Raw genomic sequence first — 24,660 nt, 5'->3', positions numbered from 1 at the left:
AACTCCCTTTATATTCACTCTCGACTGTCTATTTTTGTTTTTGATATTTTTATCTTTTTAACATTGTTTTTTTTTTGTCTTTTATGATCTGATCCTCATTTCAAGTTGTTCCAAAGACCTTTGTGGAAACCAAGTACAGACACATAAGCATATTTACACAGGTGTGCTCTCCCAACTTTGTTTCTTCATAACTTTCAGACAAATGGATACTTTTGAATGATTTATTTTTGATTTGTAATTTTTGTTTTTTGTATTATTTTGGTTTATTTATTCCAACAGAGATAATGAAATCTTCTACAAATACATTTCAGGTGGTATAGATTACAATTACATCGAAATTTGTGAAAACTTCTTTTTCAGTTGCTAGGTAGAGGAGTTTTAGATAATTCATGGGAATTGAATTTATTTCCTCATGACTTTCAGAAAATTGGGTATTTTTTAATAGAATTTTCTACAGATACCTTTCAGATGGTGCTGATTACAATTATATAAGAATTTGTTTTGAAAAAAAAAAATTTCCTCAGGTGGGGAGTGGAGTTTCAGATAATTCACACAAATTGACTTTGTTTCCTCATAAATTTCAAGAAAATGAGCATTTTTTTTAATGAAATTTTCTACAATTTCTTTCAGGTGGTGCAGATTACGATTAAATTGAAATTTAATGTTAGGAACAAAAACAAATTGGTGGGCACACATACACACTGACACATATATTCTTTCCAAATTTTCAAGTTTTATTTTGTAGATATATATGTGATATGTGTTAATATGTGTGCACACTCACCAATCATTTTTTAGCATTAAATTCAGTTACAATCGTAATCTACACCATCTGAAAGGTATTTGTAGAAAAATTCATTAAAAAACGTATCCATTTTTCTGAAAGTTATGAGGAAACAGAGTCTTATGGGAATGGAGAGGGCACACGTGTGTAGGTATGCCTCTCTCTCTCTCTATATATATATATATTAACCAAAGTATGCACTATTACAGATCCATTACAGCCAATCTTACCTATCAGTTTCACATTGGATATTAGATAACTTGATGGTTATCTAATACACATGCATTTCAGGGATAGCAGGAATGGAAATAACTGCTCTCCGTTATTGGAAGAGAGCCTTTATAACAATATTGTTGACTGTGTTTTAGTTAAAACTACAGCTTTAAGTCTGTCTAGAGTTACCTCTCTTTGGTATTTCCCAATCATAATGGCCAAAGAGCTAGAAACACATTTGGGAATTCAACAGAGTGCAGCACTTGACAGATATGGTGTTTTTACACCTTTTTACCATAAGAGAGCATTTTGTCTTTAGAATTTGAAATATGTCACAAACATTTTAACTAGCCTAAAGTTTGCTTATGCCTAAACACTGCTTGGCACTGATACTACTGAATATATATAGATATTGCTAAATATCATCATCATCATCATTTAACGTCCATTGTCCATGCTGGAATGGGTTGGACGGTTTGACTGGGCTGGCACACTGGAAGGCTGCATCAGTCTTCAGTCTGATTTGACATGGTTTTCTATGGCTGGATGCCCTTCCTAACACCAACCACTCCGAGAGTGTAATGGGTACTTTTACATGCCACTGGCACTGATGCTAGTTTGCATAACACCAGGGTGCTTTTACGTGTCACTAGCACAGTTGCCAATTTGCATAACACCAGTATCTGCCATGACTGCGATTTTGCTTGGATTGATGGGTCTTCTTCTCAAGCATGACATAATGCCAAAGGTCTCGATCATTGTCTCCATGAGACCCAACACTCAAAAGGAATCAGTCACTTTGCCTTCATGAGGCCCAACACTTGAAAGGAACTCAGCCACATTGCCTCCATGAGGCCCAATGCTCAAAAGGTGTTTTAGCACATCCTGTGATTTTGTACACTATAGGGTCAGGTGTTGCTGTGTAGTAAGAAGCTTCCTTCCCAACCACAAGACTATGGGTTCAGTCTCACTGTGTGGGATTTGAGTAAGTGTCTTCTACTATAGCCTCAGGCTAACCAAGGTCTTATGAGAGGATTTTATAGATGGAAACTGAAAGTATGGCATATATATATGTGTGTGTGTAAATATACATGTGTGCATGCGTGTGTGTGTGAGTATCTTTGTGCCTGTGTTTGTCCCTCACCACCACTTGACAACCAGTACTGGTTTGTTTACACCCCTGTAACTTATCAGTTTGGCAAAAAAAGACTGATAGAATAAGAATCAAGCTTAAAAAAAAGTACTGGGGTCATCTGACTAAAACTCCTTCAAAGTGCTGTTCCAACATCTCCACAGTTTAATGACTGAGAGATAAGAGATAAAAGATTAAAAATATGAGAAAATTCATATATTTGTAACACACATATAAGAGAAAGTTATGTCATGGCTTTAATATGTAAACTGACAAAGGCAAAGAAACACATGGCTGATACCAGATTTTACTTACTTAAGACCTTTATTCTCTGTGGACCATCCACAACTTTTCCCTACTATTCTCAACTGTGGAATGTCTTTTCTGCTTCTCTTCTTGCTCTTCGATCCCTGCTTTTTCAGCTTTGCCTCAGTACCCTGACTCTGTTTCCCTGAAAAAGGATGGCCTTCTTTTTGCAGGTCTTGTTGGTTTTGAATTGTCATTAATGCTTCTGTAACTTTACTTATTTTCCTAGGTTGCTGTGCTATGCAAACCAATTTTTACCTCTGGAAAGAGGTGGTCCATGTCAGTTTGATCTCTATCTTTTGACCTGTCCGGCATGGGAGACCACACAAGGAACTTGTGCTCTGCTAGCCATTGAGATACAAGGACCTCCACACCAAAACAAGGACTGGGCCATGTGAAAGGATTACCATGTATACAAATTGTATAAATGCTAGCTTTTCAGTAATAAACAAGCAAACTGCACAATTTGAAAGCACTGTAAACCATGAAATCAATCAAAAATTGTAAGCAAATGCAATAACTTTGTTCTTGCTTCTCATTTATTCTATTCTGTGGCTGGGTTCCACAGCAACAAAGTCCACCTACAACACTTCTCAGTCCAACATCACTACCTCAAGGTCCTGGATACATTTTAGACCAGTGTCAGCAATCAAGTTGATGTAAGTGTGATGATGTTTTACCTTTCTTATATCACCAAGAAGTGGGTTCCACAAAACTAATTTGGATGCTTCTCATTTATGATTTTATCAAAACGTAGAACTTTCCTGTTGATCAAGAACTGCAAGTCTGTCAGTGAATTCAGGTGATTCTGAAATTTTGTCTTAACTGACAAATCCAGAGAACTGAATCAAGTTTCACACAAACATGTTGCTGCACATGGAATGAGGACACAGAAGCTTGCTTCCCAACCACATGGTTTTGGGTTCAGTCTACTATGCTACTATAGCTTCGGGTCAACTAAAGCCCTCTGAGTGGATTTAGTAGACAGCAATTGAAAGAAGCCTGTCATATATGTGTGTGTGTGTGTGCATGTCTTTGTAGCAGTATCTGCCCCCACTTCTACCCCATCCCTTGACAACCAGTGTTGGAGTGTTTACATCCCTGTAACTTAGCAGTTTGGCAAAGAGACCAATAGAATAAGTGCCAAATTTAAAGAAAAAGAAACAAAAAGTACTGGGGCTAATTCATTCAACTAAATGTTCTTCAAGATGGTACCCCAGTATGGCCACAGTCCAATGACTGAAACAAATAAAAATTAGAAGTTATATAAAATAATAATGTTCTTAGTATACTTAATAGAATACAGTTATTTTTAAGAGTGGTTTTAATAAAATGTGTGTGCTTCATGTGATAGTTGTAAACAAGCATCACCATCATACAAGCAGTATTGTTCATTTCCAGTCTTTCATGAAAAACATGTCTGACTGTGGGGAAATATTTCCTTGCTTGGAAGCAGGGAAGAGATGGTGACAGGAAGGTCATCTGGCCATAGAAAATTTGCCTCAACAAATTCCATTTGATCCATGCAAGCATGGCAGTGGTCATAATGATGATGATGATAATATACTATATCTCTTTGTTACAACCCCTGAAATCCTTTTGCATTCTAGGTTGGGAGCCTCTGACTTTGAGATTCCTACACTGACTTGAACTTGGGAGTTGTTAAATTGACAAGACTATATTATGTTTATTAGCCATTTATAAACCATTGAAGATACAAATCACCAAGTAAACATTGTGCCCAGTTATTTACAAGTTTCTGATAATGTTGTATTCAATTTGCTCTTTACAACTATGAGCTTTCAGGTTCAATCCCACTGCATGGCACCTTGGGAAAGTGTCTTCTACTTAGTGAGTTAATTTGGTAGACAGAAACTGTGTAGAAGCCCATCACACACATCATCATCATCGTTTAACGTCCGCTTTCCATGCTAGCATGGGTTGGACGATTTGACTGAGGACTGGTGAAACCAGATGGCAACACCAGGCTCCAATCGAATTTGGCAGAGTTTCTACAGCTGGATGCCCTTCCTAACGCCAACCACTCAGAGAGTGTAGTGGGTGCTTTTACGTGTCACCCGCACAAAAACGGCCACGCTCAAAATGGTGTCTTTTATGTGCCACCCGTACAAGAGCCAGTCCAGGGGCACTGGCAACGATCTCGCTCGAAAACCCTATAAGGCCAGTCAGGCGGTACTGGCAACGGTCACGCTCAGGATGGTACATCTTATGTGCCACCCACACAAGAGCCAGTCCAGGGGCCCTGGCAACGATCTCACTTGGCTTGCCGGGTCTTCTCACGCACAGCATATTTCCAAAGGTCTCGGTCAGTAGTCATCGCCTCGGTGAGGCCCAATGTTCGAAGGTCTTGCCTCACCACCTCAGCCCAGGTCTTCCTGGGCCTACCTCTTCCACGGGTTCCCTCAACTGTTAGGGAGTGGCACTTTTTCACGCAGCTATCCTCATTCATTCTCACCACATGTCCAAACCAGCACAATCGTCTCTCTTGCACACCACTACTGATGCTTCTTATGTTCAGCTTTTCTCTCAAGATACTTACACTCTGACAGGTATGCACATTTACATTACACATCCAGCGGAGCATACTGGCTTCATTCCTTGCGAGCTTACGCATGTCCTCAGCAGTCACAGCCCATGTTTCACTGCCACCCATGTATATATATATATATGCATGTATGTCTGTGTTTGTGTTCCCCCTTTGCTTGACAACTGGTGTTGGTTTGTTTACCTGCCCATAACTTGGTTGAACAAAAGAGACTGATAGAATAAGAACTAGGCTTTAAAAAGATAAACAAATTCTGGGTTAATCTGTTTGAGTAAACCCTTCAAGATTCTGCTCCAGCATGGTTGCAGTCCAATGACTGGAACAAGTATCAGGTCATCTCATAAATAATGTTTGAAATATATGTAATTTCCATCAAATTTTACATCATTCTGAAATGTCAAACAGTATTGATTGATACAGATATGAACTTGGAAACCTTTAATTTAATTTATTTTTACAGAATAATTTGACTGAATTAATTACTAATATTAATCGCTCAAAGACTGATATATCGAAGGTACATAATGCTTTGAGATCAAAAAGGCAAACAGTGCAGCAGAAGCAACCCAAAAAATCCATTCTGTTTATGAGGAAGAGTGCTTGAATGAAAAAAGTTGTAGACGATGGTTTGCAATGTTCAAAAATGAATAGGATGATCTGTTGAATTTGAGGATGAGCTTCTTTTGTCAGAGCTTGAGAAGGATATTGCTGTATCATTTGAAGAATTGGCAAGCAAACTTAATTCAAGTCATTCAACTATTCACCACTATCTTTAACAGCTTGGAAAGGTGCCCAAACTCAGAAAATGGGTTCCCCATGATTTGATAGAAGCCAACTGAAAATCATGAGTAGATATCTGCTCATCTCTTTGCTTTCATGATTGTATCTCACCATTTTTGGACAGATTAGTGACTGGTGATGAAAAATGAATTTTTTATGAAAATGTCAAGCAATTCAGGCAATGAAGAACAGGCTAAACCACAACCCAAAAGGGACCTCCATGCAAAAAAGGTTCTATTTGGTGGGATTGCATTGGAGTCATCCACTTTGAGCTGCTATCAACTAATGCAACAATTACTGCTCACACCTATTGCCAAAAATCAGAGTATTTGGATGCTGCTTTGAAGAAAAAAGGCCTGCTTAGGTGAATCATAAGGGAGTGGTGTTTCATCATAATAATGCAAGGCCTCACACTGCAGAGATTACATCAGAAAAAAATCCTTTACCTGCCTTATTCCTTGGACCTTGGTCTTTCTGATTACCATTTATTTTGAAGCTTACACAATCATTTAGATGAAATAGTCCTCAAAAGCTCCAAAGAGGTCAAAACTGTCCTCTCTTCCTTCTCATCAAAACCAAAAGAATTTTTTACCAAATGGAATTAAAAAACTGATGTGTAAATGGAAAGAGGTCATCGATAATGATGGGAATTATACACAGGGTTAAAATTTAATAAAATGTAAAATTAGATCACTTTTTCTTACCAAAAATTTGGACATTACTTTTGGGATGACCAAATAATTAACAATGAAGCTACCAAACATGGAAAGACAATAAACAAACATTGGTATTCATATCTTTTTAAGTACCTTTACAAACTTTATTTGTTGAAACAAAAAATGTCAATCAATACACTAGAATATTTCAGTAGGTTTAGAAACTTAAAGAAATAAAAAAAAATGTATATAGATTACAGATGTTGTTTATAAGGTTTTCAAGGAGACAAAAAAATTCATATAATAATAAATAATTGAATAAATAAGTCTTTCAGCAGAGTTAAAGTGAAACATTTGAACAAAAAAAAAAAAATTCTTTGGTAAAGTATACTGAAGAATAATGTTGATGGTCATGGTGCAAGTACTGATAGTGACAATTAACATTCCCTCTAAGTTGTGAGACTGTGCCGTCACCATGTTGATGCCACATGCAGCAGAATGTTGCCACCCATTTTTATTTACAAATCTGTGCTTGATATGAAAGTTTGGATGTTGTAGAAAAGTTTGAATACCATACCACCACACACTAGCTTTGAATATAAAATATTTGTCATTCAAAGCAACAAAAGTTCCATTCAAATGATTCAGCAAATTTAGAGAGAAGATAGGTGACTGATAGATGACTCTGATTTTTTTCTCAAAAACCTTTGTGTAGTGAGGTGGGAGGAATAAGAATTAATAACGTTCATGCCTTTTCTGAATGGTGTTTGTTAACATAAGAAATCAAATAAAGCATTTTCAATAGGCCACTAAATTGTGGATTAGAGATGAAAGCTGAAACCTTGTACCAGCCAGGCAAATCATTATTTGTTCAGGGTTCCATCATATATGGGTAGTCAAGTACCTTAATTTCATAGCATTGTATGCACTTTTAAAATGATTACAAAATGAGTGGTTTCTTACACTAATACAAACAGTCGCAAATTTGTAAAGGTGAGGGCATAGTTGATCAAAATGACACTAGTTCATGACTGGTACTGATTTTGGATTTAGTTGATATTAGATTTCATTCTAACACTGATACACTAATGTTATTGATGACAAAAGGAAAAGGATGAGCCTCATTCCATCACCATTAGGATATGAAACCCCGAAACAAAAGAATAACCCCCTTTTGCAGTCAATACTTGACCGGCACTTTGTTTTATCAATTGCAAAAGAATGAAAGGTGAAATTGACTGAGTAGGATTTGAACTCTGAATATTAAGAGTCAGAACAAATACTGCAAAGCATTGTTTTTCCAAAGCTCAAAGAATTCCACCAATGATCTACCTTAACTAAGAATATTTCCTTTCAAATGCATAACAACCTATTATCCTTCTAAAGACAATACTAATAACAAGACTTTGATGTCCTACAACTAAATTCTTTGGTATTTGAAAGTGAGGATTTTAGAATACATGAATAAATGAAACAACTTATTGATCCACAAGTTGCCCAAGAGTAGGGTGTGTGTGTGTTCATGAACATAGACAGGTATGTGTGTGTGTATATTTACACAATCATACATACATACATACATACATACATATATATATATATATATATATATATATATACATATTTTCAATCCAAAAGGGGGTTTTCTACCCAAGATTTACATGCTATAATTTATAGCTTTATGCATATGCTTCAAAATATACTATTCCAAAAAAGAATCATTTCACAAGCTCCTGAAAGTTTATAAAATTCCTACGATTTCAATAATATATATATATATATATATCACTTATACAAATAACACACATATATATCTCACACACATGTATAAGAAATAAAGGACAAGCAAAAGATGTGGTATCACTTTAGAGCCTTTAATCTATAATTTGTAATTTAAACACAGCCTAGAGTAGTTATAGTAAACAGGTAAAGTCTCTTACAGCTGTTTCTAGAATAGCTAAGCATGTGGAGCATGCGTTATTGCACAAGGATTTCCAAGTAAACTAAGTATTCCATCACTGGGAAGAGAGAAATAAAGAATATCCTTAAAGAAGGATACTAATAGTTACCAGGTTTGTTAAATAACTAAGGAGTGTCCAAAGAAGAAATATAATACTGGTTGTTAGTTTCATGGTCAAAGAATTGATGAAACCCTTAGTAAACAAAAATATCTGTTAGTAGTTCCATTGTTGAAGTATTAAGGAAAATCCAAAGTACTATTTCCATTTTTGAAGAGAAAGTGAGGTAGATATGAGTCTTCAAAGAGTACAAGAGAGTGTGAAGGAAAGATAAGTGCATGAGGGTTGATGGAATTGGTAACTTCTATCATCTTACACCTCAGATTTTCTTTGATACTTCAACAATGGAACTAGTAATGGATATCATTGTTTACTAAAGATTTCATTAATTCTTCCACCATGGAACTAACAACTAATATATTTCTACTTTGGACAATCTTTAGTTATTCAATGAACTGGTAACTACTAATATCCTAGTATAAGGATATTCCTTATTTATTTCTCTCTCTTTGATGACAAACTACTTAGCTTATGTGGGAAATTTTGCTCAATAACGCATGCTCTACATGCTTAGCTATTCTAGAAACAGTTGTAAGAGACTTTACCTATTTACTATAACTACTCTAATCTATGTTTAAATTATAAATTAAAGGTTGTAAAGTGATACCACAAGGTTTGCTTGTCTGTTCTTCATTTCTAATATATATATACCCACTCCACAATGAACCACTTCTAGGCAGCCTCAACACCGACTTGTTTTCTGTTGAAGTTCAAGCCAAAGTCTTAGTGGTAAACCAAACTAAGCGCTTACAGTACATACCTATTATATTACGTCATTAGACAAAAAAATCCTTTATAATATATATCATCATCATCATCCATAACCATGTATACACGCTTTAACAGCTGGTAATGCAATTTTCATTTCTTTTTCAATTTAACCCATTAGAAATAGTGAAAGGAGCCAGACTAATCTTAGAATGGGGGAAATTTATCCTAAGTGCTATTGGAAATTTGAAAAGGCAATCAATGTCTAAAGAAAGCTTAAAAATGAGTTTCAAATAGATCCACCTACATGACTTGCCATCACTTGAATTAAAGATAAGTTTGAAGCAGACTGAATTGTCCAGAATGTCCGCAAGAAATGTTCTGGAAATCACGAACATCTACAAGCCCCATAAAGCAAAAGCAGGTACTAGAAACATATTGCTAGTGTTCAAGAAAATCTGTGCAGCAAACGAGTCACAAGATAAGAATTTTAAAATCAAGTGTCCATCGCATTTTGAAGCCCTATCGTGGGAAAAATTAGATCTCAAGAATAGTCTTTGCTCTCAATGAAGATGATCTGGACCAAGGTTCTAGCCAAACAAAAAGGGGCATGGTTATGAAACAGTATAACAGATGGACACATAAAAGCTTAGTGACGGCAAGAAAGACTAGAAGTGGGGTGCCATATGTACTCTGATGGGAATGAACATGTGTGTGCGTGTGTGTGTGTGTGTATATATATATATATATATATATATATATATATATATTAGTGAGAATTTACAAGAGAACAAAAGATGAAGACGGATGTGTAAACAACAAACAGATGTATTAGTTTAACGCTCAAGAAGTGAGAAAGTCTTTTACATTTCAAGCCTATGCTCTTCGACAGAAAGGAACACAGAAATAAACAGGGAGAGAAAACAGAAAAAGGTTTAGTGGCTAGCAATCTATCATGATGAATGCCAGACAGAAGGGTCACACAGGAGAGCTAGGAAGAAGGGGAGATAATAAACTAGTGGTGATCCCAAAACGAAGGTGCGCATGCATGTGTATGTGTGAAAGGGGGCTGGTGGCCAGTGCTAGTGTGTGGGGGTGTGGGGAAGCAATGGTGGGGGTAAGATGGGATGTATTGGAATGTGTAGGGGTGGGGTAATGAGGGAGGGGGTGAGGATGAAGGGACAGGGTGGATAGGAGTGAAGTAAGTAGGTGCCAGAGCAAGAGAGGAGAGGTGGGGGAGGAAGAGAAGAGAGAAGAGGCAGGTTAGATGAAGAGGGGAGGAGAGTTGAGCCCATGTGGCACAAAGGAGAGAAGAAAGAAGATTAATCCCTGCTCACGGCGAAGACGGGAGTCCAGATGGCCCCTGTGCAAGGACAATCTGATCACAGAGAGGTGTTGTAAAGAGTGACCAGTAGAGCGGAAATGGCATGAGACCAGGGTGTCATTGCCAAGTCTGATGTCTTGGAGGTGTTCCGCAAACCGGTCAGCCAAGCGGCATCCCATTTGACTGATGTATAGAGAAGGACAGAGAGAACAGATGCAGCAGATGACGTTGCCAGAAGTGCAGGTGAAGGAGTCAGTGATATGATAGGGGCCTGTGAGGAGGGTGGTGTTGGAGAGGTAAGCAAGTGCGGCAGTATGGACAGGAGCAGGAGAGCGAGCCGGGTTGGGAGGTTGGGTTAGGGAAGAAGCTGTGGACCAAGAGGTCTTGTACATTGTGGGCTCATTTGAAGGAGGGGAGGGGTCGGTTAGCGAAGATGTATAAAGTGGAGGGGTCAGACTGGAGTCGCCGGAAGGCTTGGAGAATGGTAGGCTAGTGGGGGTGGTATGTGAGGGGAAACGGGAGACGGATGTGGGGGGAGAGAGCAGATGCACAGTCCACAGAACATGCTCTGGCAAGGGCGGTGTGGATAGTGGCGAGGGGATATCCACGTAGGATGAAGTGGCGAGCCATGAGTTGAGACTGAGTCTCAAAGTCATGGTTGTCACTGCAGAGCCTGTGTAGACGGAGGAATTGAGAATAGGGGATGGAGAGCTTGGTGTGTTTAGGGTAGGAGGAAGAGGAGGTATGAGTGTGAGTCTGTGTGTTTGTAGTGGATGGAGGTGGTGCGAGTGGAGTGATGAATGCTGACCGAAATGTCGAGAAAGGCGACTGAGGTGTCGGAAAATAGTGCAGGAGAAGTGGAGGGCAGGATGGAAAGATTTGACAAAAGAGAGGAAGGAGTCTAGATGTTCGCGGGAGAGTGAGGTCACACCGATACAATCATCAGTATAACGACTGTATAGTTCAAGAGTGGAATCAGTGAAACTTGAGAATATTTGGGCCTCAATGTAGCCAACGAACAGGTTCGCATAGTTGGGCCCATTCTCATTCCCATGGCCACTCCCGAGAGATCTGCTGGTACAAATCAACCACAAACAAGAAGCAGTTAAGTGAGAGGACAAGTTCGACCAGACAAAGCAGTATGGATGTGTTAGGTTGGGGGTTGGATTGAAGGTCAAAGAAATGTTGGAGTGCACACAGCCCCTTGTGGTGAGGGATCATTGTGTATAGACTCTTGATGTCAAGAGTGAAGAGAAGTTTAGAGGGGCCAGGAGGGAAGGAGAAAGAGTTGAACAAACGAAGAGCATAGTTGGTGTCATGGATGTGAGAGGGGAGGGAAGCCACTAGGGGGGTAGGACACAGTCAAGATATCTGGAGATGAGTTCAGTTGCAGGTGGAGACAATGGGGCAGCCAGGGTTGTGGATTTTGGGGAGGAAGCAAATTGTGGGGGTGCGGACAATGAGGTTATGGATAGTGGAGGACACAGTCTGTTGGTAGCTGGGCGTGGGGTTGAAGTTGGCAGAGAGCTTCTACCTTGTAGAGATCGATGCACTACACCACCACGGCCCCACCCATGTCAGCTGGTTTTATGTCTTTGTGGCATTGGAGACATCAAAGGTCCAAGAGTTCAGCAGGGGAAGTTCAGATGTCAGGGACACTTGGAAAAGTCAAACTGGTCCACAGCACGCTGACAGGCACCCAACACACAGACACAATTTTATATATATATCAGCATCATTTAACATCCCTTTTCCATACTGGCATGGCTTGGATTGTTCAACATGAACTGAAGAGCCAGAGAGCTGCACTAAGCACTAATGTCTATTTTGGCATGGTTCCTACAGTTGGATGACCTTCCTAATGCCAACTACTTCACATTTTATATACAGTCGACATGAAACCATGATAATAATGATGATACACACACACACACACAGTGCAGACATTATTGTTCGCAATTTTCAACTGCTAATTTAACACATAATTTTCTTACTTTTGTAATCCATCTTTTTCTTCTTAAAAACAATAACCATTTTTGCTTTACTTTTTTGCAGAATAATTGACTATGGAAAATTTTGAAAACCCGAATTTTTGGAAGAGGCATGGAGTGCTTGGAATCTATGCTGAAAGGAAGGGCAAACAAGATTTTTGCCTTCCTTGACATCAACAGGAGGATGGTGAAAAAGGCTACAAAGGAGCTAAAAGATTCAGGTTTCAACTATGTTGGAACAGCAGGGAGGAAAACCTGTAATCAATGATCTAAAACCATCAGAAATCTGGAATTCATCATTGCAATCCAAGAAATCATCAGCAAGTTAATGTGTGTCATTGCACAGGAGAAAGGTGTGGATGAAAAGCTCATCAGGCTGGTGGTGCATGAAGATATTCAATTCAACACTTTTCATACAAGATGAGGAAGGGGGAAAATTTCTGTCCAAGGCAATGCAGGAAAAGTGACTCAAGCACACCAAAAAGCTGATCAACAAGTTGAAACACCTACTGAAGCCAGGCATGCTGTGGTTCTTCTCTGACAAGAAAAATTACGGCCAAGACCAGAAGATTAACTCTCAGAGCAACAACGGGTGGCTCACTATCTCACCCCTAGAGTCATGCAGATTAAATTTCCAGCAACAGTCATGGTCTTCAGTGGTGAAGGTGATGTCATGCCACTCCACTTCTGCCCTGAGAGCCTCTGGTTGAACACTGACAGCTATACCTATGTTCTGAGCGAGATGGTGAAACCCTGAATTGACCAGGCAGCTGTGTATGCGTGCCAGCCAGACTCCGCACCCTGCTACACTAACCAAAAGACCCAGGCTTGGCTGTTGGAGAATTTCTTTGATGACACAGTACCTGACATTTGGCCTCTCAACTCACCTGACTGCAACCCCCTTAACTTCTTTGTGTGGGGTGTGGCGGAACAAGAGTCCAACATATCCAGCTGCAACACAAAGAACAAACTGAGGGCCAGGATTACCAGGGCCTTCAGGGGCTTAAAACGGGAAATAGTGACCAAGGCCTGTGGCCAGTTCTGAGGTCACCTGGAGGCTGTCATTGAGGCCAAAAGTAGGTTCATTGAGTGAGATCGACAGAGCATGTCATGAAGACAAACTGACCCAAATTTGACAAATATATCTCAAAAAATAAAAACATTGTTTTATTTTCTCCTGAGAAGTCATCATGCGAATAAATACTACCCATACCCTATTTGTGTGTGTATACACACACATTTTATATATATAGTCTGTATAAATGACATCTCAAATGTCATCAAGCAGAGTAAAATAAAGATATTTTCAGATGACTCCATGATCCCAAAACTCATCAGTGGAGAAGACCAAACAAAACTCCAGTCCGATCTGCATGCTGCAAGTGAACGGATGGACAGAAATAAAATGTTGTTAAATGAGAGAAAATTTTAACTCATGCACTTTGGAAAAGAGAATGTTTAAACAACCATATTCTTTTGCTTCAGACAAACCACTCATGGCATCCAATGATATCAGAAACTTAGGAGTAATTGTTGACAACAATCTCAACTGGAGCTTTCACATCAACAATAAAACAGATGAACTCCTGGATCCTCAGAACTTTCCAGTCCAGAGAGTCAGGCGTCATATCGATGGTCTCACCATACTGAACAAAACATTACGAGAACTGAGACACCCCCAGAGAACAATCATAAAAGAAAATAAATAGCATGACTGATTTTGATTATTGTGACTGCCTTAAAACATTGAAATTCGGTTCTCCCTAATAACACTGTGAGAATTATATCATTTGCATAATGTGGAGAATATATTACTCGCATTGCCCAAATGATCTTAACATCAAGTTCACAATTCAATAAAGACTAGGACCCCATGCCATACACTCCCTGTACAATTCAGAGTCATAACACATAATCACATTGCAACACGAATACTTTTGCTTAACTAGCCCTACTCAATTCAACATCCCAAAACGAATCAAAGCAAAAAAGGATCATCACCTTCAAACAATATCTGGAAAGGGATACCAAAACAAGCCACCTGTACCTGGATACATCTCAGTCAATAACAACTCCCTAACTTGAATGGGCCATAAAACCACAATACTTGACTTTAAAATGACTTAAAAGATTCTATTAGGTGATGATGCTAAGTGAGACATGGCCTGGGCCAATTTTGGCTGAAACATAACTAAGTTTTTACATGTATGTATTTGTTTTGCAAGATTCTTGATGTGAAATTGTGTGTTGAAACAAATATTGTTATATTTTGGGATGGTCATTTTCCTTTTTCTTGCCAAATAGTGCATGTATTTATTTGGCAAGAAAATAAATGACCATCCTGAAATATGACAATATCTAAGTTTTATTTTATATAAATATATATATATATTTTTTTATATGGGATGTAAAAAGTGTGCAGGGTATTTTCTCTGCACAGCTTACAGAGGCAAATAGATGAAAGGCCATCAAGTTGACACTTCCTGACTTAGTCATCTTTTGAGATTGCCTAAGATTGGCTGTAGGTCAGGAAGTGTGAGCCCTGAAAGGGGCAGTGCTACCAGGTGTAGTGCTAACTGGAGACAAGCTGGGGCTTGATCAACTCCAGCTGGATCATCCAGTTGTGAGTGTGACTGATGAAAGACCAGGAAACACTACTGATGATGTGTTCTGGAGCATCACAAGATAATTTATAGAAAAACTATGAAGGGTGCTGAAAAGTTCCTGGTTTTGGGTAAAAGAAAATGCAGGAAGATCAGTTAATTATGATTTTGTTTAATATATTCCCCTCTCAAATTCACACAATTATTGCAGCGGTCCTTCAGTTTTCCTAAGCCCTGTAAAAGAACTGAAGGTTGGGTCCCCAACCAGGCTTTTTATGATACCCTTAAAGCCAAGAACTTTTCAGCACCCCCTTGTATATACATACATACGTTCATACACACACACACTCATACATACATACATAGATAGAAAACAAGATGCTCTCCTTCACAACCTTGCTACCAAGTGGGTGGCCAGTCAAAATTAACTCTAAATTAAAAAAATGAAATTGCACACACACACACACATATACACACATACATATGACAGAGAGATAAAGAAAGAGACCATAATGCCAAATATATAGAATTCACAACTTTCTGGTCACAGTAAATAAATAACCTCTGGAAATGTTCGTTTTGTTGTATAGCTTTTGCAAGACAAAAATATATTTTCCATAAGTGATGAACACTTAATGATGATGATGAAAATGATCATGACAATAGTGGTAGTGATGATGAGGAAGAGGAACATTATAAATGGTAAATTTTTTTTCTTTTTTTTTTTCCTTCTTTTACAATTTTTACATTGGTACAAGAGCACACAATTGTATTGAGACGGGTTAGGGTTATATCAGGGATTCTATATGTTGTCTGTAGAATGAGAGGGTGAAAGTTGACTTTTTGCAGTATTTGAAGCTACAGAGATGTAACTAAACACAGCAAGGCATTTCATCTGTCACTCTATTACAATAGTAATTACAATACTAATTATAATAATGATAATAATAATAATAATAATGGTTTCAAATTTTGCCACAAGGTTAGCCATTTTGCAGGAGGGGATGTGTCGATTACATCAACCCCAGTGTTCAACTGGTACTTAATTTATCAACCCCAAAAGGATGAAAAGCAAATAATAATTATTATGATGATGATGATGGTGGTGGTAGTGGTTGTGATAATGTCTTAATTAGTTGATAATACTGTTAAAGTGAAGCTTTAAAAAATCAGATTGCTAATTTCATTTATTGGGAACTCACAAAGATGATTTCAGCTGACCTTGAAATCTTAATCACATGATTCAGGGTTCGGTCCCAATGCATGACACCTTGGGCAAGTGTCTTTTACTATAGCCATGGGCTGAGCAAAGCCTTGTGAGTTGATTTAGTATTTGAAAACTGAAAGAAACCCACCATTCACACATATGTATGTGTGCATATGCGTTTGTGTCTCCTTGTTATGACATCATGTGATAGTTGTAAAATGACTGTCACTGTCATTCGTTTCCAGTATTTTGTGAGAACATGTCTGGCCACAGAAAATCTACCTCGATAAACTCCATCCAACCCACGCAAGCATGGAAAAGTGGACATTAAAATGTGGAATGATGATGATGGTATCGATGATGATGATGATGATAATGATGCCAATGATGATGATGATGACAAAGTTCTTTCAGTGAGTTTTCCCACGGTTTGATGACCGCTTTGTCCAAGGTGTTAAATATGTTGACACAGAGAAAGCCCTAGACCAATTATAATCATTTTCCCAATACTGCGGTGGCATCGGTTGCAGATATGCAGGAGGTCGCCACATTGGTGGAATAGGCGCTGAAGAAAATGGTACAGGAGATGAGGAGGGACCTGAGGTTGATGGAGTAGACTGTTGCATTGGAGAGGACCTTGATGATAAAGGAGGTGAGGAAGATGATTGAACAGGTGGTGTGTATGGTGGGGTGGGGCTTCCCACCTCATCCTCCCTAGGGAGATCATTTCTAATATCTTGATGTTTTCGATGGACATATTCATGGTCTTTTAAATACTCTTCTTCTGAGAAGACCTTTGTGCAGAAAGAGCAGTTGTATGGAAATGCCCCAGTGTGTGTTTTCTGATGGTTTCGAAGGATAGTTTGCTGATTGAAGGACTTCAAGCAAACACTACACTGAAATGGCTTTTCCCCAGAATGGATACGTTCATGGTTCTTTAGAATAGTTTGATGACTGAATGACTTTGAACAAACTAAGCATTTATATGGTTTCTCCCCAGAATGGACTCGTTCATGATTTTTAAGAATGGTTTGATGACTGAAAGATTTCAAGCAAACACCACATTGGAAAGGCTTCTCGCCAGTATGGACGCGTTGATGGTTTTTCAAACTTGTTTGTTGACTAAAAACTTTCAGACATAGAGAACACTGGAAAGGTTTTTCTCCTGAGTGTACACGTTCATGGTTTTTTAAGATGGTTTGATTACTGAATGCCTTTGGACAATTGCTACATTTAAATGGTCGTTCACCAGTATGTACACGTTCATGGTTTTTTAAAATAGTTTGGTTACTGAATGATTTCTCACAGATAATACACTTAAAGGGCTTCTCACCTGAGTGAACACGCTGGTGGTTATGAAGTATGGTTTGCTGGGTAAATGATTTCATGCAAACATTACACTGAAAAGGTCTTTCCCCCGTATGTGTTCGTTCATGGTTACGCAGGTTCACTTGTTGATTAAATGTCTTGAAGCAAACATTACATTGGTAAGTTTTCTCTGAGGAATGGCTATGTTCATGGTTTTTCTGGGCAGAGTCTTGACCATAATGCTTAGGACTAGTTGAAACTTTCAAAGGTTTTTCTAAATGGACTCGCATGTGAATTTGAAGACCCGTCTGTTGTGAGAATATTTTAGGGCAGAGATTGCACCTGAATTCTTTGATTTCAGGATTCATGCCACGTATTGAACCAGTTGATAGGGTACTGTCATGATTAGAACCTGTAACAGTCACTGAATGATTTACATTCATCATACTACTACTACTGCTACTATTACTACCATTGCCCCCACCACCACCACCACCAGGAGAGTTGTTGCTGAGGTTGCTATTATTGTTTGCATAGTTGTAATTATTAGAATATAAATGATTATGTTGAGGATGGTGTGAATGATGTTGATGTTGCTGCTGATGCTGCTGTTGTTGTTGTTGTTGTTGCTGAGGCATCTCTTGGAGTAAACTGCCCAGCTGGGCTGCAGGCTGCGTTTTCTTCTGTTTATCATTTTCATTGCCATTGTTGGTTGTCTTCCACTGATCATTCCGATGGTAGGTTTTACCACAAAATGTAAACTGTTTCCACATAGATTGGATTGATTTGACAGATTGCATCTTGTCCATGTAGGAAAGCTCAAATCACTAACACTTCACTTGAACGAATTACTTGGACACAAGAACAGAGTGTAATAGAGAACTGAAAAGATAGATTTCAAATAATCAAACATGATATAAAGAAAAGAAAGAAAAAAGTTTGATTTTATTATTCATTTTAAATTGATGAACTAACATACTGTAAAGGCTCATGGCCAAGTAGCTTGCTTACCAACCACATGATTCTGGGTTCAGTCCCACTGCGTGGCACCTTGGGCAAGTGTCTTCTACTATAGCCTCAGGCCGACCAAAGTCTTGTGAGTGGATTTGGTAGACGGAAACTGAAAGAAGCCCATCGTATATATGTATACGTGTGTGTGTGTGTGTTTGCCCCCCCCCCCCCACATCGCTTGACAACCAATGCTGGTGTGTTTACGTCCCTATAACTTAGCGGTTCGGCAAAAGAGACCAATAGAATAAGTACAAGGCTTGCAAAGAATAAGTCCTGGGGTCGATTTGCTCGACTAAAGGTGGTGCTCCAGCATGGCCACAGTCAAATGACTGAAACAAGTAAAAGAGTAAAAGAGACCCCTTTGATCTGCTTGGATGGACCCTCATGGCCATTTGATCTTTAATAAAATCATATCACGTTTTTATAATTAGATATTATTAAGAATTCTTTCTTAATTAAAAAAAAAAAAAAAATTTTTATGTTTCAGTCATTTGACTGCAGCTATGCTGGGGCACCGCCTTGAAGGATTTTAATCGAAGAAATTGACCCAAGACTTATTTTTTAATCCTAGTACTTATTCTATCAGTCTCTTTTGCTGAACCGCTACATTATGGAGATGTAAACACACCAACACCAGTTGTCGGGCAGCGATGGGAGGTACAAATATAGACACACACACATATATACACACAACTGGCTTCTTTCAGTTTCCATCTACCAAATCTACTCACAAGGCTTTGGTCGGCCCGAAGCTATAGTAGAAGGCACCTGCCCAAGGTGTCACACAGTGGGACTGAACCTTGAATCATGTGGTTGGGAAGCAAGCTTCTTACCGCACATCCATGCCTGTATTAAAAATTGCATTTGGAATTGTATTAAAAAATTGTTAAAATATTTTGTGTATTGAAGTAGTACCGTAAATCCTCGAGTATAGTCCGCTCTTGAGTATAATACGCAGGGGATTTTTAGGGGGCTGTACCTCTGACAAACCTAAACCTTGTGTATAATATGCACCCCTTCTCTGACTTGAATCAAGGTCTATATAATGTCCTTGGTTTATAAACGTATATACGGTAACGTCCTTTATTATTATTGTATACATAACATAATGCAAACGTGTAGCTTTTTTGTGCACTTTGTTTGCAGAAAATAAAGAAATAACAGTAATAACTTCAGTGAAAAATACATATTTTGCCTTTACATATTTATCACTTAGAAAATATATGTTTCATTTTTAACCTCGTATATAGTACGCACTAGAAATTTTGACCTTTAAATTTTGGGAAAAAAGTGCGGATTATACTCAAGGATTTACGGTATCTATTGCATATAAATTTTAATAACAAAATCTTATATGGATTCAAAAGGGCTATATGGACCCAAGATGAGAACCACTGGGTTAGAGTATTGTACCCATAAATGCAAGATCATGCTTTTGATTCCCAGATTAGGTGACACTTTATTTCATGTTTCTTCATACTCCACTAAGCTGTAAATGAGCATACTCTATGGTGGACTGACATCCCATTCAGTGGGATAATGTTGGGATCTCAGTCTTAAGTGTCATGGAAACTGGGAAGCCAGCCCTACAAGTTCTAAGACTCACCACCAGTAATAACCAGGGAACTTACTTACAACAGAACTCATTAAGTTGACAATTTGTCCAAAGTTCAAGTTTTATTTTGTTTTTGAATTTGTTTTGCAAGATCTATTATTATCACTGTTTTAAAATCTACTTTTCTATGCTTGTCTGGATGAGACAAAAAAAATCACAGAGGCAGATGCTCTTCATGTCATTAACTATCATGTGTTTCCACGCAAGTTGTTATTTTCCTCTCAATTGGACATTACCACACTTCTTGCCACACCTGCGCCTTATATGCAAATGCATTTTTATGTTTAATTCTATAATCATTATTTTATTATACAAACACATGGCATAAAGAAAAGTGATCTCTTAACGGAGGATTGTAAGGATATTTGATTTAAACAAGGTATTAGATAAAACTTCTCACACATTCTTTGGGATATCTAATGGATTTAGACAGCTAAACCTTTCGAAGACAGTTTTACAATTTGCTTGATCTACAAAAGACTAAGAAAAAGATAAAAAAGTGATGCCACATTTGAGCATGGTCTACCTGGCCATTTACACTTTAGCATGCAGGCTAATCCTAAGCTAAGCCTAAATCTAATTTCAGATCAGGTCATTTCACAGCATAAACTATGAATACTGTGGTAGACTGCATGCTAAAGTAGCACCAAAAAACTATGCACCAACTTTTTTGTGAGGTTTCCCTGAGACATAAAATATATTTTAGCAGATTCCCAAAGGGTGAAAAGGTTTATCTAGAATAAGAGTTTTATAACTTAACAAGAAATGATATAAGTTTACATTTTGTAGAATAAACTTAAGAAAGGCCAAAATATATGAAACAGATTAGATTGAAAGATTCATTTTTAAAAATAGCTAAAAATTGAAATCATGAAATAGGGGAACTGACATTTGAAAATTTAATGCCATGGACTTCTGTTCACCCAAGCATGCTGCCACTATCATCATCAGCTCCTGAAGATAACAGGACAATTTCATCACCAGTTTCAGATGTTTTAGTCACCTTTCAATATAAAGATGACGATCCTGTTAGCTCCCACTTCTTAATATGGAACTGAAATTTAAATTTCAGCTCTTCATTTTGAAAGAGGCAGCGTTGAACTTTCTTACGCAAGTCAACAGAATCCGTGTACTTATCTATACCCCTTTGTTTTATCTGCTCTTTATCAAAATTTCACTTGCTTTTCATTTCATGTCGATTTTTTCCCCTTATTGACTATCATATGGATTTACAGGATATTTTAAAAGGTACGTTGTGATGGTTAACTGTTGAGTAAAGTGTATGTTAATCGAAAAATCTAAATTATCCAAGCAAACTCGTTAATCCGGCACTCCACAGGTCCCGGCCGTACTAGCGTGATATTATGTGATATTATGTGATATTCATGCTTAAATAATAATCATTGACTACAACACAGTCACGAAACTGCAAGAAAAGAGTTAAAGTAATGGGTACATGGTGAGTACTTTTGTGCAGGAGGTGTTCTAATTAATTAAATTAGCAGCAGTATAATACCGCTAATTATTCTGTCGTCACAAACTTTTTTAAAGTTATTAGTGATGGTTACACACACATGAAAACATGATTTAACCTGGTTCTTCATCAGTTAACTATATATTTTTTTATAGATGTGTGAGCTAGTCCTGGTCTATATAAATATATTAATTTATTTTAATAGGCGTATGAACTGGACCTGATCTATATAAATATATCTATTTATACAGGAGACGAACTTAATACAGAAATTAACACACATTTTCATATATTCGGATGGATGGATGGATAGATAGATAGATAGATAGATAGATAACTGAGCACAACAAACGCAAGCCGACATTGGGCTTTGCTTTTCAAATCTCTTATCTGATAGAAAACATTTGTTTTTGTTTTGTTTTTTCTTGTAGACACATTCAGTAAGCAAAAACGCTATTACTAAAAACCAAAATATACATGGCCTAATAAAATTAGCAGAATTTTAAATTAAAGGAAAGTTATGTTAGTAAAAAATAAAAGATAAATATTAAATTCTTAATTAATAAGAATAAAAAAATATCTATATAGATCTGTTGATGTTTTGCTCTAAAAAATGAACTGCTTTAACAATTAAGTCGATAAATAAAATATCTCGTGACAGAAAAATGTTCCCGCGATTCTCTTACTTTTTAACAGAGATGAAACACTCAGTATAAAAAAAAAAAGAGAGATGCTTTTTGTCGAAAACTACCTAACACGGCATCATTCCTTCGCTATCAGTCTGTTTCCCTACTTACATAGATAATGTTAAATAGAAAGACATTTTGGTTCATGTTTTTTAGGAGTAGTTGTTTAAAAAATAATAAATTAGATCTGTCAGTGCCAAAGCGAAGAAATAAGTCATGTTTGCATGTGTGTGTGTGTGTATATATATATATATGTGTGTGTGTGTGTATGTATCTATGTACATGCACATTATGTGTGTGTATGTGCATGTTTATATGTATGCATACACATGTGTTTATGTGTGTATTTGAGTTCTTCGAGTTACAGTTATTTCTTTTAATTAATATTTTGTATTAATTGATGAGGAAATAATTGAGGATGTCTGGGACACTAGATCGAAAGCTAAATGCATGAACGTCACAACATACCCTCTACTTCTTTGCAAAAAACTCGCTACCTCACATTCCGGAGTTCAAATCTCACTAAAATCGACTTTCATCTATCACCTCTAGTAATTGTCGATCAAATAAATACCAGTTGTTATTACTATTTCGACCCCACGTCAACCCCGTCAGAGTAGACTTCTGATCAAAGATGTTCCAGAAATGACCACCCCTGGCATGTATTTTTTTCTTTTTCAAACACCTTTTAAAAAATATATCTAGAATTACATCCAACGTGTCCCTTTTTAAAAGATAAAAAAAAATTGTTATTTGAGGGAAACTTCATTGCTATTTGTATCATATTGAGCGATCTTGCAGAGATCCCGCTACACATAGACATTGCTTGCATATATACCAGTTATATAATAGGCTCGACTGTCAACTATACCCCTCATATACAAATATACGGCATTGTGCTCACTCAACTAATACTTTTTCTTAAGAATTCATGGCTTATGTTAAAAGTGCATTATTTATTAAAGCACAAACATTGCGATATTGCATTCCCAATTCCTTTAGATGTCTTTCAGATGTTTTATTAAATGTGTAAAAGCTGCCCTAATCATTATCAATCATTATTTTAGCTGTAATCTTTAAAATTATAAAGAGAAGGGTTTTTTTCAAATTTGTTTTCTTTTGTAATCAATTTTCATTTTTTTTTTAACAGAGAATCTTCCAATATCGTTGTGTCTCAATTATAAAAATATTTCATGTTCCAAAATATAGCCGGCTAAAAATATCCGATCAATTTTCGCTATTATTTTATATAAAATTATTTTCGGGAATTCAAATGTTTACGACTCTGTGTGTGTGTGTGTGTGTACCTGCGTGTGCGTGTGCGTGTATGTGTGTAGACCAATAGACAGATAGAAATACAATGTGCGTGTATGTATATTTATGCATATATATTATGTATGTGTGGGTATATGTAAATATGGACACATACATACACACACACATCTCAGACTTTTTCGATTTAAATTAACTCACCATGAGATGAAAGACAGCGCAACGAACCAGTAGAAAAGCGGACACTTTCTGGCCATGTATACATATACATATATATTCAAATAAAAATAAATCACATCTATACCGACGTGGTTATGTTGGTAAATAAAGCAGAAGACAAGCCAAACTGGCGTGTTACCATGCAGATGAGGTTAATCACGTTTATAGCAGATGATGGAAATAATAATCAGCCGTCAAATCTAATCGGTGATTTGTTTTTATGAGTCCAAATATAGACCGGTGTCAGCCGGCTTTAGTCGCCACTTGAAATTATATGCAAAATCAGCAGAACTTCAAACTGGAGTTCCTAGAAGATTTCCTTAAGTTCTTCCGGTGTTAGGAGTGAAAAATCTAACGTTTCGGAGGCCTACTCTTCGTCTGAGAGTGAGGGTAAGAGAAAGAAAGTGCCGTTGCTGTTTTGTCTTCAAGTTTTTAAATAATAAAGAGACTGAAGTGAAGAAGAGATGTTTTGGTGGTGGTGGTGGTGGTGGTGAAGTTATGCCATTGATGCAGGCCGTCTCAGGATTTCGGGTTTTACCGTCAAAGTGTATCAAGTCCGTTAGGATAGGTAGTAATTGTGTATTGTTACCTTCTTAGCTTCATTGGTTTCGATTCCTAGTCCAAACTGAAGCCATTTGATAAAAATAAATAAATAAATAAATAGACATTCACATGCATATTATCAATTATATATTGTTGTCTCTCTCCCTTTATCTTTATATGCATT

At 37.5% G+C, this 24,660-nt stretch overlaps 1 protein-coding gene and 1 long non-coding RNA gene across 2 annotated transcripts; one reads left to right on the top strand and one right to left on the bottom strand.

Moving 5' to 3' along the window:
- Positions 1–5: 5 nt before the first annotated feature.
- Positions 6–12,736, top strand: LOC149132679 (uncharacterized). Its single transcript, XR_016244279.1, has 3 exons — positions 6–161; positions 2,665–3,094; positions 12,603–12,736. It is a non-coding gene; the product is annotated as an uncharacterized LOC149132679 (long non-coding RNA).
- On the bottom strand, positions 6,566–24,210 carry LOC106874063 (uncharacterized). The gene is made up of 2 exons (XM_014921640.3): positions 23,916–24,210; positions 6,566–18,538 (listed from the first exon to the last, which is right to left on the bottom strand). Exon 2 carries the CDS (start codon positions 18,463–18,465, stop codon positions 16,759–16,761), a length of 1,707 nt encoding a protein of 568 aa, XP_014777126.1. The 5' UTR covers positions 18,466–18,538; positions 23,916–24,210; the 3' UTR covers positions 6,566–16,758.
- Between the last annotated feature and the right edge of the window lie 450 nt (positions 24,211–24,660).

This window comes from Octopus bimaculoides, chromosome 14 (genome assembly GCF_046866305.1).
Source record: "Octopus bimaculoides isolate indiv1 chromosome 14, ASM4686630v1, whole genome shotgun sequence".
NCBI lineage: Eukaryota > Metazoa > Mollusca > Cephalopoda > Octopoda > Octopodidae > Octopus > Octopus bimaculoides.
This window is presented reverse-complemented; position numbering and strand designations above follow the sequence as displayed.